The 13,964-nt window shown below is 48.5% G+C and overlaps 1 protein-coding gene across 3 annotated transcripts in view; it reads left to right on the top strand.

Annotated features, from left to right (window-relative positions):
- ATP9A (ATPase phospholipid transporting 9A (putative)) overlaps positions 1-13,964 on the top strand; it is a 119,669-nt gene that overhangs the window by 63,039 nt on the left and 42,666 nt on the right. For all 3 annotated transcript variants that reach the window (XM_036244555.1, XM_036244556.1, XM_036244557.1), the window contains exons 12-14: positions 2,893-3,035; positions 4,326-4,438; positions 12,457-12,669. In XM_036244555.1, the coding sequence (XP_036100448.1) occupies positions 2,893-3,035; positions 4,326-4,438; positions 12,457-12,669 (469 nt within the window). The remainder of the gene's footprint in view (positions 1-2,892; positions 3,036-4,325; positions 4,439-12,456; positions 12,670-13,964) is intronic.

Here is a 13,964-nt window from a genome sequence, read left to right on the forward strand (position 1 = left end):
GGGAGCTGAGTGGCTCATGCCAGCTGTTTGCCTTGTTTGGAGGCCGAATTAATGGTTTAAAAATGAGATCAGCAATAGATTATCTTAGTGGAAAAAGTGACGCTTCCCAGTAACAAAAGATTACAATAAAAATCACCTCTACTCTCACACTTATATGATCACTGCTGTTAACATTTTGGGATGTTATTTTTTTCTAGACGCTTTCTATTTTAGAAAAAAAGAGATTCTGTTCTACGTAAAACATGTTCTCTCTCTTTTTTTTTTTTGTGGTACGTGCCCCTAGCGGGAACCGAACCCGGAACTCTCTGGTCTGCAAGCCAACGCTTAACCACTGAGCCAAACTGGCCAGGGCTGTTCTCTCTTTTTAATAGCAATGTTTTGCAAATAACTTTTAAAGTCAGATATATTTGCACCCATCATTTTTTGGAACTGCCCTAGTATATATTCTAGGTTTAACAATTTATTGAACATTCAAAGAACTAACACCAATTCTCATTCCAAAAAATTCAAGAGGAAGGAAGACTTCCGAGTTCTTTCAATGAGGCCAGCGTAATCCTAATTCCAAAACCAGATCAAGACACTACAAAGAAAGAAACTTACAGGCTAATATTCCTGATGAACATAGATGCCAAAATCCTCAACAGAATATTAGCAAATTGGATCCAACAATATAATAAAAAAACAATTATTTACCTCTATTTTTTTTCCATAGGAAATAATAATGATTATTGATGGATTGATTTTAGAGAGAGAGAGAAAAAAGGAGAGAGAGAGAGAAAAAAAACATTGATTTGTTGTTCCATTTATCTGTGCATTCATTGGTTGATTCTTGTACGTGCTCTGACCGGGGATTGAACCTACAACCTTGGTGTATTGGGACGATGCTCTAAACAGCTGAGCTACCCAGCCATGGTAATCAATAGATAATTACTATAATAAGCCGTATCTTTTTCATGAAAAGTTTAGTGCATATCATCTCTGTTTTATGCTGGATATATTGCATTGTCTTTTGCATAGTTATGTCATCCTAGCTAGACTTTGTCTTTTTCTGAGGACAGATATTGTGGTTTTGGTACAACTGTGTGACCAGTACAGTAGAATTGAACCTCTAGCCAACATGCTCTGGATGTTGGTTCCAGAGAATAAATAAGTCTACCTTATTTCAAGCAAAAAATGTGTTTATGATACGTATATGTTAAGTCGTAGCCTTAAAATTCTATCTACAAGATGATTGAATAATTACTCAATTAATTCAGTCTCACGTGGCCCATGGCTAGCCAGTAAAATAGTAAGCAGTTTGATTAGTTTAAAAGATTATGGATGGATCTGAGGATTTCTTTTGATTTTTTTGCAATAAAAGAATATTTTAGCCCGGGCTGGTTTGGCTCAGCAGTTAGAGCATTGGCCCGCAGACCAAAGAGTTGTAGGTTCGATTTTCTGGTCAAGGGCATGTACCTGGGTTGCAGGTTTGATCCCTGGCCCCGGTCAGGGTCATGTGGGAGGCAACCAATTGACATGTCTCTCTCACATGGATGTTTCTCTCTCTCCCTCCCTCCCTCTCTTCTACTCCACCTGATAATCAATGGAAAAAATATTCTCATCTGAGGATTAACAAAAATAAAACTAAAATGAACAAAAACAAACAAACAAAAGAATATCTTAAAGTGAGTAGAATACATACAATGGAATATTATTTAGCATTAAAAAGGAAGGAAATTCTGACTCAAGCTGGGGCGTAGAGACACCCTGAGGACATGCTGAGTGAATTAAGCCAGTCACGAGAGGAAAATGACGACCCCACATACGTGAAGTGCCCAGAAACAGTTAAACCCCTGGAAACGGAAAGCGGAGCGGTGGTTTCCGGGGGCAAGGAAACGGGGAGTCACTGCTTAATGGGTATGGAATTCCCGTTTGGGAAGATGAAAAAGTTGTGGCCCTGGCCGGTTTGGCTCAGTGGTTAGAGCGTCGGCCTGCAGTCCTGAGAGACCTGGGTTCGGTTCCCGCTAAGGGCATGTACCTCGGTTGCAGTTTGTCCCCGGCCCTGCTTGGTCGTGCGGGTGGCAGCCACTCGATGTGTCCCTTTCACATCGATGTTTCTCTCTCTCTCTCTCCCTTCCACTCTACCTGAACAAAAAAAATGGAAAAATGTCCTCGGGTGAGGATAAAAAAAAGAAAAAGTTGTGGACGTGGGTGGTGGCGGTGGTTTCACAGGTGGGATTATACTCCGTGCCACCGAACTGTCCACTTCAATTGGTTTAAATGGCAAACTTACGTTGTATATATTTTACCACAATTAAAAAAAATGAGTATAGTATCAATAATACATTAGCTCAGAGGACCAGTAATTAAAAAAATAAAAGACGAAAACAACAACCCTTTGAGTGTTTTACGTGACCTTGGTCCATGGCAGAATAACGTCCTGAGAATACAATGACTTGCTTTCTTTTTTTTTTTTTTATCCTCACCTGAGGACATTTTTTTTCCATTTTTTGTTTAGATAGAGTGGGAGGGAGAGAGAGAGAGAGAAACATCGATGTGAAAGGGACACATCAAGTGGCTGCTACCTGCACGACCCAACCAGGGCTGGGGACAAACTGCAACCGAGGTACGTACCCTTAGCGGGAACCGAACCCAGGTCTCTCTGGACCGCAGGCCGATGCTCTAACCGCTGAGCCAAACCGGCCAGGGCATGACTTCCTTTCTTGTGACTTGACGGCGACGGCAGCGGCTCCTGCCGTATCTGGGGGTTCAGCCCCGCAGTGGCCGCCGTAGGGAGTGATCCCGAGGTTGTGGCGCAAGTGATGCGTGTTCAGAGTCCGCACCGTTTGCAGAAGAAACACGAGGGGCCTTTTGTGTGTCCTGTTAACCGGTTTGCCCTGGTTTTCTGGCCAGTTTGCGCGTGAACCTGGACATGGGCAAGATTGTGTACAGCTGGGTGATCCGAAGGGATTCAAAGATCCCGGGGACGGTGGTGCGCTCCAGCACGATTCCCGAGCAGCTGGGGAGGATTTCTTACCTACTCACAGACAAGACAGGTGAGCTTCCTGGCCCCGCCCAGGGTTCCAGGTGAGAAGGCGCCGGGTCCTCTTCCTGGAGGTAACAGACGTATGCTGCTGTTTTTCTATTTATTTTATTTTACTTTATTTTTTGTCTTTATTGTTGGAAGTATTACAGATGTCCCCCTTTTTCTCCCTCACTGACCCCCACCTCCCCATTCCCACCCCCTTCCTGCCTTCCCCACACCATTGTCTGTGTCCGTTGGTTGTGCATCTGTGCATTTAAGTTCCTTGGTTTATCTCTTCCTGCCCCCACCTCGACCCCCCTTCCCGCTGAGGTTTGTCCGTCTGTTCCCTACTGACATGTCTCTGGATCTGTTTTGATCATCAGCTTACTTTGTTCATATTCCACCAGTACGTGAGATCATGTGGCACCTGTCTCTCTCTGCCTGGCCTATTTCGCTTAGCATAATGCTCTTTTATTTCCTTCATCTTTGATGGAGATTGATTGTTTGTGATGGAGACGATGATACCAGGAACCAAGCTTTACCAAATACTTCTTCTGTGCATGGGGTAGTTATTCGTCATGCTAACCTTACATTTTTACTGGTGGAAACGTGAAACCCAGGTGAACTGAGGCGTCAGAAGCACATAGTGGCAGAGGCAGGCAGTCTGGCCTCGAGTCCTGAGCTCCCCACGACACCCCTATCGCTGTCCCGCAGTTGAACATCACAGTGGTTAAGAGCAAAGACGGGGGTGGGAGATGTGGGTTTAAGCTTCAGCTCTACCGTTCAGCGTCCCCAGGATCAAAGGGACTCTCGCAGAGATCCAGAGTGGCTCCCAAACCGAGGAAAAACTGGGTTTCAGGAAGGGGAGGAACCAGGAAAACTGCGAATATGTTGGCATCGGGCCCCCTGGGTGGTCTCTGCAGGGCTCCATCCCTGGGGTGACAACTCATCTTCCATCCATGCCTCTGTCTGCTCAGCGGTCAGGTTCCTCCAAGATGGACTCTGATTGGACGAGTGCATGTCACGTGCCGCCCTCTTGGCCAATGGGATGAGTCAAGCACCCTGATTGGCACTCCCTCTGGGCCATCCCAGGAAGTGAGGCGCTCATTCCCCCGGGAACCAGCATGCCATTTCCCAAAGAAAGGGAATCGGACTCCAGCCAACACAGCAGCCCAGCAAAGGCGGGGCAGCGCTAAAACCAGCGTGTGATGCGCAGTCCGCGCTCAGAAAATCACAGCTATCTTTGTGTATTATGTCTATGCTGCTAACACTAGTAAAAGCCCCAGGATGGAGGTGCAGTTACTCGTATGTCTTGTTCCAGGAACTCTTACCCAGAATGAGATGGTGTTCAAACGGCTCCACCTGGGCACCGTGGCCTATGGCCTCGACTCCATGGACGAAGTCCAGAGCCACATCTTCAGCATTTACACCCAGGTAGTGCTTTCCGTTCTGATACCCCAAGTCTTGTGCACACCTGCCTTGGGATGTAATTCATTGCACCGTGGTTCACCTCTGCACTGTCCAGCTCCCCCTTGGCGACGAGACGTCTGTCCTGAGGGTTCACTGTGAGGATTATCATGCTTATTGGCGTCGGGCTGGACAGCCCTCGGCCCCTCCTCAGCCTGCAGGTGACTGATGACCGTATGAGGGCCTCATAATCGTCGTGTACCCCACCCCCCGGCGGGAGACACACCCTAGCCCATTTGGTGGTATTTTTAAGAGCTCATGGTGTTTACAGAAGCCATTCCTTCTCAGGCTGTTTGTGTAGTTCAGCTTTTATGGTCCATTTTTGGTTCAGCACAGATAACACTCTTTGTGAAGTGCTAAAAGTCAGAAAACGACATTTCTGACCATGACCTTGAACTCCCAACTCTTCCTTAGTGGAAGCTCATAAGTGCATTTGCCCAGATCCTGGCTCTGTGTTACAGAGTCAGGTCATCTCGAGGTTGGCGTGAGCCCAGAATTAGAGTCCCCCCGCCCCCAATGCGCGTGTGCACCCTCTCTCAGGGCGTGCACAAATCCTGCAGTAAACACGTGAATACATTCGGGATGAGAGGATGAAGGCTTCCCCGGGGTTTTCTCCCACAGCTGTATCGAGGTATAATTTACACACCATGAAACACAGCTCTGTTACGTGTACGGTTCAGTGGTTTATTTTAGTAAATGACTGAGTTATGGAACCATCAGCACAATTCAGTCTTAGAACACACCCACCACCCAGAAAGGTTCTTTCGAGCCCGTCCCATTATCACCTGACCTTGAGAGTTTGTCCCTAGGCTTGTAGGACAGTGTTTTGTCACGTACGGTATTTGGAACTCCTGGGCAGATCATGTGGGATGGTCAGAGTCCCTCCACCCAGGTCAACAGGTAAGCCAGCTGCTTCCAAAGGACAGCAGTCTGAGAACATCTACCACGAACCTGAGGTCTGCCCTTGTTTGTCAGAACATCAGTGTCTAAATCTGGGGACAAACAGAATTTGCAAGATGATCTCTTGGGGTGCAGGAAGGAAGGATTAGAGCGTCCATTTTCATCTTCAAAATTAAAGCAAAGTTTAAATCTTACTAATAGTATTGAGATTGACCCAGGGACCCTTACTCCTTAGACCAGACTAGCATCTGTCAGGTGCGGTCCTGGAGGTGTCCAGCGGAAGGAGTCGGAATTCTATGCTTGGTTTTATTGTATTTTTTTATCCTCACCTGAGGACATTTTTTGGGGGCCAGAAATAAACTGCAACCGAGGTACGTGCCCCTAGCGGGAACCGAACCCAAGTCTCTCTGGTCCGTGGGCCGATGCTCTAACTGCTGAGCCAAACCGGCCAGGGCTCTATGCTTGTTTTTTCAGAATGTTGAAATGTAGACTGATGTGGGTATGCGTGTCCAGGTGATTGCTTTGAGGGATGTTATTTAACTGAAGTAACCATGTAAAGAAGGCAGATGGTTTTAAAATGTTCCTGCAGGAGCCCTGGCCGGTTTGGCTCAGTGCTTAGAGTGCCGGCCCACAGACCAAAGAGTCACAGGTTCAATTCCGGTCAAGGGCACGTATCTCGGTTGCGGTTCATCCCGGCCCTGGTCAGGGTTGTGCGGGAGGCAGCCACTTAGTGTGTCCTTTTCACGTCGATGTTTCTCTCTCTTTCTTCCTCTCTCTCCCTCCCACTCTATCTGAACAAAAATGGAAAAATGTCCTCGCGTGAGGATAAAAAAAAAAAAAAAATCAAGTTATTTCTCTGCCTTTGTGTGTCTGGAGTGATATGTGCTTTGTGTATGTGTGTGTGTGTGTCCTTTTTTACAAGAAGGAGACATATTTTTGTAATTTTTAAAAATATATATATTTTTTTATTCTTACCCGAGGACATTTTTCCATTTTTTGTTCAGATAGAGTGGGAGGGAGAGAGAGGAAGAGAGAGAGAGAGAAACGTTGATGTGAAAGGGACACATCGAGTGGCTGCCACCCACATGACCAACCAGGGCTGGGGACAAACTGCAACCGAGGTACATAACCTTAGCAGGAACCGAACCCGGGTCTCTCTGGACCGCAGGCCGACGCTCTAACCGCTGAGCCAAACCGGCCAGGGCCAAAAATATATGTTTTTATTGATTTTTTTTTTAGAGAAGGGAGGGAGGGAGAGGAACATCGATGTGAGAGAGGAACATCGATCAGCTGCCTCCTGCACGCCCCCCACTGGGGATCGAGCCCCAAACCCGGGCACGTGCCCTGACCAGGAATGGAACCAGGATCTTTCAGTCCATGGACGATGCTCAACCCACTGAGCCACACTGCCTGGGCTTTTGTAATTCTTTTAAACCAGAGTTGAACTTCAGAATTTTGTGTAAAGTTGAAAAAGGTTATATATGCTTGTACCCTCTTGCATTCCTTGGGTGTGGGGGACCCAAGCATCTCTATTTCTTAAAATATTTATTGGTTATTTTGGGAAGCATTTTTGGTTAAGAGCCACTGTTAGAATAACACTATCCAACTTCCTTTTTTCACTCATGTCAATAATTCTGTTATATATATATTTTTAATTCTTACCCAAGAATATTTTTTTATTTTAACTTCAGATAGAGTAGTAAGGGGAGAGAGAAAAGTATTGGTGTGAGAGAGAGAGAGAGAAACATCAATGTGAGAAAGACACATTGATTGGTTGCCTCCTGCACGACCCCAACCAGGGCCGGGGACCAAACTGCAACTGAGGTACGTGCCTTTAACTGGAATCAAATCCATGAAGCTCTGGTCCACGGACCGATGCTCTAACCACTGAGAAAACTGGCCAGGGCGATTCTGATCATTTTTAATGGTTTATAACAGGGCCAGGACTAACTAGGGTAAGAAGTGTGGGGTGTGCACCTTGGAAGCAAAATTTAATGGGATGCCCCGCCTCAAACACAGTAATGAAGATCAATTATAGTATAACACAACATTTTAAAAACCCAGAGTTCTTGCAAAAATCCATGATAGACACAGTACCGGAATTTTATTTCTTTATTTTTTGCATTTATCTTCAGTTAGAGAGGGAGGGAGAGAGGAACGAAGAGAGAGAGAGAAACATCGATGTGAGAGAGACACATCGACTGGTTGCCACCCACACGACCCCAACGGGCCGGGGGCAAACTGCAACTGAGGTACATGCCCTTAGCGGGAACCGAACCCGGGACTCTGGTCCACGGGCCGACGCTCTAACCGCTGAGCCACACCGGCCAGGGCCGTACTGGAATTGTAAATCGACAGGATCCGGCCTGTGCCATCAGGCCTCCCGCACTCCTGGCCCTGGTGTTGCAGTGTTGATGGCTTTTTGTCGTCGTTTCCAGCCTCGGCCCATGGCACCCTGGGCTGGGTAGTTCTTTGTTGCAAAGGCCTTGCTGTGCATTCCAGGATTTTAACAGAGTCCTTGTGGGCAAAATAAAAATCACCCAAGTTCAGAGCCCGTGTTCTCTGGGGTTCAATGTCAAGGAATTGAAATGTGTTGCCTCTGTCTGCTCCAAGATCAGCAGTGAACGTAGCCCGGTTGGTGTGGCCCGGTGGTTGAGCATTGGCCCATGCACCAAGAGGTCGCTGGTTCGATTCCCGGTCAGGACACATGCCCAGGTTTTCGGCCTGATCCCCAGTGGTTGGCTTGCAGGAGGCGGCCAATCGATGTCCTCTCTCATCGATGTTTCTATCTCTCTCTAAAATCAATAAAGGAAAACAAACAAACAAACAAACAGTGAACGTATTTATTCATCCAGTTCATCAGCCTGTAACTTACTGGATGCATTTGGGAGCAGCAGGTCCGAGCCTGTCTTTGTGAGGGTGCCCCCTTGCGGTTGATGCGTGATCAGCTTCAGGTTTTCCTTGGGGAGTGAAGTGGGACCATCGAAACAGGAATCCCTTCTCCCCGACAGTGTGTTTATGGCGATTGCAATCCGTCCATGCTGTCCATTAGTATCACGAACGTCCATGAAGTGGTGGTGAAGTTTTAGTTGCATTTAGAAAGAAAATTGAGATGCGTGGCGACTCAGGGTTTAATTTTCGTATTAATGTTTCCCGTGATACGAACCGGAGTTCTCTGTGGGACAGCCCCTGCCGTGGATCATAGATGAGAAACGGGCCTGTTTTCATTGCTCCCCGTGTCTCATTGGTTGACTGGGGTGCCGTAGGATGACTCAGTCGATGGTGCGAGATACCCCACCCCAGGGTCCAAGTCAGGCCTCTGTACGTGGAGTCTTGACTCCTCTTCTAAGCCCTGCCCTCGTGGGAGCTGAGCTGGCCTCCTTCCTCTGTAAGAGCACCGGGGTTTCCCCCAGGGCAGAAAGACTCGCAACCTGCCCCTGTGGATGCCACATCTGTTTTGATTTTCCCCTGGTATTTTTTAAGTCAGAAGAAATGTGTGTAGGTTAAAGGGCCTATGGGGAGGAGGCTAGAGATAAACACTGTACAATGTGAAACTCTTCCATATGCGGAATGTGGGGATGTCTGAAGACGGGGTCCAACCAGTGCTGACAGAGCCCTGGCAGTGACCAGGGCCCTCGTGAGGCCCGTGGATTACCACTGGGTGTGCGAGTGAGCCTTTTACTGGAAAATTAAAAGGGGATTTCAGAATCAGTGGCGATGACCCCCCGCTCCCTGAAGCACCCTGGCAGGAAAGGGGATGTGTGTTCATTGAGGAGAGAAATAAACGAACATGGAGATGTTGACCAGTCTCCTGTTGGCCCGGGCCGGGCACCCTCGCCTTTTGATTTGTTGCCAAATGGTTGCCTGATCCGAAAGCGAGGTCCTTGCAGAAGTCCGGGCTGTCTGGGTTATCCCACCTCTGAAATGTCAGGGGGACTCTTTGCCTTCTGGAGAGGTGAAATCAGATTGCTCATAGAATCCAAAGTTTTGGGAAGGGTCCCTTAACTCGGACTTTCCTTCAAGCCCCGTGTCATTGAAACCTGCCAGTCAGAGCAATTACTTTGTCAAAGGTCTTGTTATTGCCCCTCGCGTTAAATCGTAATTTGGTCCAGGTGCTGAGGAATGCAGGCGAAGATGAAGACGCGCGTCCGTGCCTAGAACATACATCACAGAACTTAGGACAGAAGGTTCTGGGCTTAGCCCGTCCCAGAGAGAACCTTCCTGTATGTCTTCGATCCTCGTCATAACGTCGCAGTTCAAGTCTTGATAATCAAAAGCACTTGGCAAATCATGATCCATTTAAACTGTAGTTCTGATTCATTACTCTAATTATTGTTACCATGCAGTGCCCTTTGGCCTGGAAGTGAAACCCGTGTCCTCTTGACACCAGAGGTTAACGGAGCAGGAAGCCAGAGCGGTATGTGTGCCTGCATGACAAGAATAATTTAGTAATTGTCTAATTACCAGAGGAGTCTATCGCCACTGCTAAAAATAGTATTAAAAAATTAAACGAAAGTCGTTTTCTTGTTTCTCGGAACCCATCTGTTCTCTATTTTGGGCAACCGTGTGTTCACGGGCATAAAACGCGATCCATTCTCAGAGGTCGGCTTTGCTTCTCCTGTCGGGTAAAATATGTTTTTAATGGAGTGTAGCATCCAGTACGTCCGTCAGCGTCTCTGGCTCCCGGGACACAGCTGTGGGGCAGGAGCACTACTGCAGGTCCTTTGTCCACGCTGTGATTTAAAATCTGGAGCTGATGTTGGTCCATTCGATATTTATTTCTTCTTGGAGATGGAAAAAAAAAATCATGTGAAGTCAGGACCTCCACCCTCACCTTAGGTACAGTAAATTGCTCATTTGTTCAGCAAATATCTCCTGCTTCAGATACTAGGAATGCAGCAGACAAGCTCCCTGTTCTCCTGGTCTAACAGGAGAATCATCAGGTCAATAGCCAGTGTAGATAGTGAAGACAATAACCTACAGGCAACATGACTTCCAGTGGGGAGGGCAAGTGGGGTGATATGAATTAGGGGGCTCAGAGGAGCCCTCTTGGAGGAGGTGACATTGGAATTTAGACCTCCTTGATGAGATGGAGTGAGCCAGCCCTGCAGAGATCTGGGAAATGGTGCTTGAGGCAGAGGGCACAGCAAGTGCAAAGGCCCTGTGGCAGGAAGCAGCATGGCAGTGTTCAAAGGACAGAAAAGGTCAGCGTGGCTGGAGCAGAGTGGATAAGGAGGAGGGTGTTCTGAAGGGAGGCTGCAGAGATGGGCAGGGGCTGATCAGTAGGGCCCCGTGGGTCATGGGAGGGCATCTGACTTTTGTGGAACACTGAGCTATAAATTGTTGATCATTTTCCAGTGACGTTAATTTTTTATTATATTTCAAGGCCATAGTAACCCCTTTTCAAAGGAAGGCCTTCATGGCGCCCTATGTATAACAGATAGAACGGGTGTCTGGGGATTCCGCTACGCGGGTGTGGAGCAGGGGTTGAACCCCCCACCCCAGCTCATCCCTCTCATGTGCCGGGGCTGAGCCCCGAGAGCAGATGTGGTTTGCTCGAGGCACAGCTTTTCACAACCCGTCCAGGAGTGAAGCTCAGATGTGCTAACCTTCAGTGCTCTTTGCGTGGTGCTTGAAACCATCTTCCCCAAGACTTAACCCGTTCGGGAGGGGCGGCCGTGTGTCCGAAGGTACGAATAAGGGGCGGTGAAGGCTGGTGGCAACCAGACAGCTGCCTACGTAGGTGAAGGATCTGAAGTCCGCCTAGGAAACAACATTTGAGCACATATAAAACTCTTCCCTTTAAAAAAATGATTGTATTTAAAAAAAATTACTCTTGGAAATCTACCTTAAGTGCAGTGCGAGGTACCACTTTTGCAGTACGCTCGCCTGGGCGGGTTTTCCTTCCGTTGTTACTGGCCCTGCCCCTGCCCCGGGTCACTTGTTACTGATGGTCGTTACCCCCCGTAGAGCACAAGTCAAAGTTGTCATGTTTTATTTGAAACCAAAGAGTGTACCTTTATTGTTTTTTGTTTGTTTGTTTGTTTTTTTAATCCTCACCCGAGGACCTTTTTTTTCCATTTTTTGCACAGATAGAGTGGGAGGGAGAGAGAGGAAGAGAGAGAAAGAGAGAGAGAAACATCGACGTGAAGGGACACATCGAGTGGCTTCCACCCGCACGACCAGCCAGGGCCGGGGACAAACTGCAACCGAGATACATGCCCTTAGTGGGAACCGAACCCGGGTCTCTCCGGACCGCAGGCCGATGCTCTAACCGCTGAGCCAAACCGGCCAGGGCTATTGTTTTTAAATTAAATTTTTTAAAATCCTCACTTGAGGATATTTTTTCATTGATTTTTTCAGATAGAGTGGGAGGGGGAGGGGAGAGAGAAATATCAATGTGAGAGAGATGCATTACTTGCCTTCCACATGACCCCAGACCAAGGCCTGGGATCAAACCTGCAACTGAGGTGATGTGCCCTTGACTGGGAATTGAACCTGAGACTCTTTGGTCTGTACATCAATGCTCTAACCCCTGAGCCAAACCGGCCAGGGCCAAAGAGCGTACCTTTAAAACAGTGGTTCTAAACCAGGATGGGTTTGGTCTCCCTGGGACATTTGGCAACATCTGTTGGAACAATTAGGGGAGAGAGGTACGTCTAGAATCTAGGAGGTGAGGCCAGAGATGCGGCTGAGCATCCTACAAGGCACAGGATCGTCCCACCACAGAGAAAGTTTGCCCCCAAGGTCAGCAATGCCCGGGATGAGACGCCCTGGCCTAGAACACCAGGGTCACTTGCAGCGTGGTGGGACCCTCCCTTTGTTGGAAGCCCCCCGATACCACCCAAAGGAAGACAGTCACACGTGTTAGCAGGGGGAATCACCCACATTCACTAAATTGTAATCTTTTTTCTATTTATTTTGCACGTTTTTGTTGTTCTTTGCGGAGTATGAAAATCACGTACCATTTACTGCGGTGTCACTGTAGATACGCCTGAGAGTCACCTGTGACCCGTAGTAAGGAGAGCAGAACTCTGCGTGGCTGTTCCTTCGCCTCTGGTCACCTTGTTCGTTTCTCCTTGTAGCAATCCCAGGACCCGCCTGCGCAGAAGGGCCCCACGGTCACCACCAAGGTGCGGCGGACCATGAGCAGCCGCGTGCACGAAGCCGTGAAGGCCATCGCGCTCTGCCACAACGTGACCCCCGTGTACGAGTCCAACGGCGTGACCGACCAGGCCGAGGCCGAGAAGCAGTACGAGGACTCGTGCCGCGTGTACCAGGCGTCCAGCCCGGACGAGGTAAACCCCGAGCCAGCGTGGCAAGGCGCCGAGACGCCCTGCCTGTCTCCCACGTGCCCCAGGCGTGCTCCCCAAGGATTCACCCGTCGGGCAGACCGGAGCCGGGGGATGCAGGGCAGCCAGGCCGGTACCTCTGCAGACACCTGCAGGAGTTGGTCTCTCCTAGGAGTAGTCGTGGACTTGAGGTCTGGCCTGAATTGGGAAAGTTCACGAGGTCTGGTTTGTAATTCAGGTGGCCAGTCCCTCAGGGACACGAGGTCCCACGGAAACCGCATCCCCTTCACAAAACCAGCTTTATTAAGATAAAATTCACACCCCATAGAGTCACCCATTTAACATGTCTAGGTCAGAGGTTTTTTGTTGTTATTGTTTTTTGGTACATGCTCCTAGCGGGAACCAAACCCGGGGCTCTCTGGTCTGCTGGCCGACGGTCCAGCAACCACTGAGCCAAACTGGCCAGGGCAAGAGTTTTTTTGGTATATTCACAGAGTGTTGCAACCATGACCACAATCCATTTTGGGACATTTTCATCACCCCCAAGGGAAGTACTCTGTGCCCATTTTCCCTCTAGACTCCCCTACCTCCAGCCCCGGGCAGCCACTCCTCGATCTGTGCAGAATTGCCTTTTCTGGACATTTCGTACAAACCAGAAACTTACATTACGCGACCGTTTGTGTCTGGCTTCTTCCACTTAGCACACGTTTCGAGACCCATTCGCGTTGTAGCAGGTGCCAGGACTTCATGACTTTTTACGGCTGAATAAGATTCCGCTGTATGAATAACGTTACGTTTTTGTTGGTCCCTTCATTGGTTGATGGACATTTGGACTGTATGCTGTTTGTTTGCTGTTATGGGTAATGCTGCGATGAACATTGGTGTGCAGGTTTTTGAGCGGACGTACGTTTCACGTCTCGGTGTATGGCTGGGAATGGAATTCCGGGCCGTGTGGTAACCGTATGCCGAACCTTTGGAGGACGTGCCGTTTTCTAAAGTGGCTGCAGCATCTTGCATCCCCAGCAGCAGGGTAGGCGGGTTCCGGCCTCCCCACATCTTGGCCAGCACTTGTCCCTGTCGAGTCTGGCCGTCCCAGTGGGCGTGAGGTGGAGCCTCATGGTGGCTTTGCTTTGCGTTCCCCTGATGGCTAATGATGTTGGGCACCTTTCCGCCTGCTTCCTGGCTATTTGCGTGTCTTTGTCGTCTGCCTCCTTTGCCCACTATTCATTGTGTTGTGTCTTCTTGTTGTTGAGTTGGAGGAATTCCTTACGCATCCTATGTAAGTCTCTTATCAGATGTCT

Source organism: Molossus molossus, unplaced genomic scaffold, assembly GCF_014108415.1.
Source record: "Molossus molossus isolate mMolMol1 unplaced genomic scaffold, mMolMol1.p scaffold_m16_p_6, whole genome shotgun sequence".
NCBI lineage: Eukaryota > Metazoa > Chordata > Mammalia > Chiroptera > Molossidae > Molossus > Molossus molossus.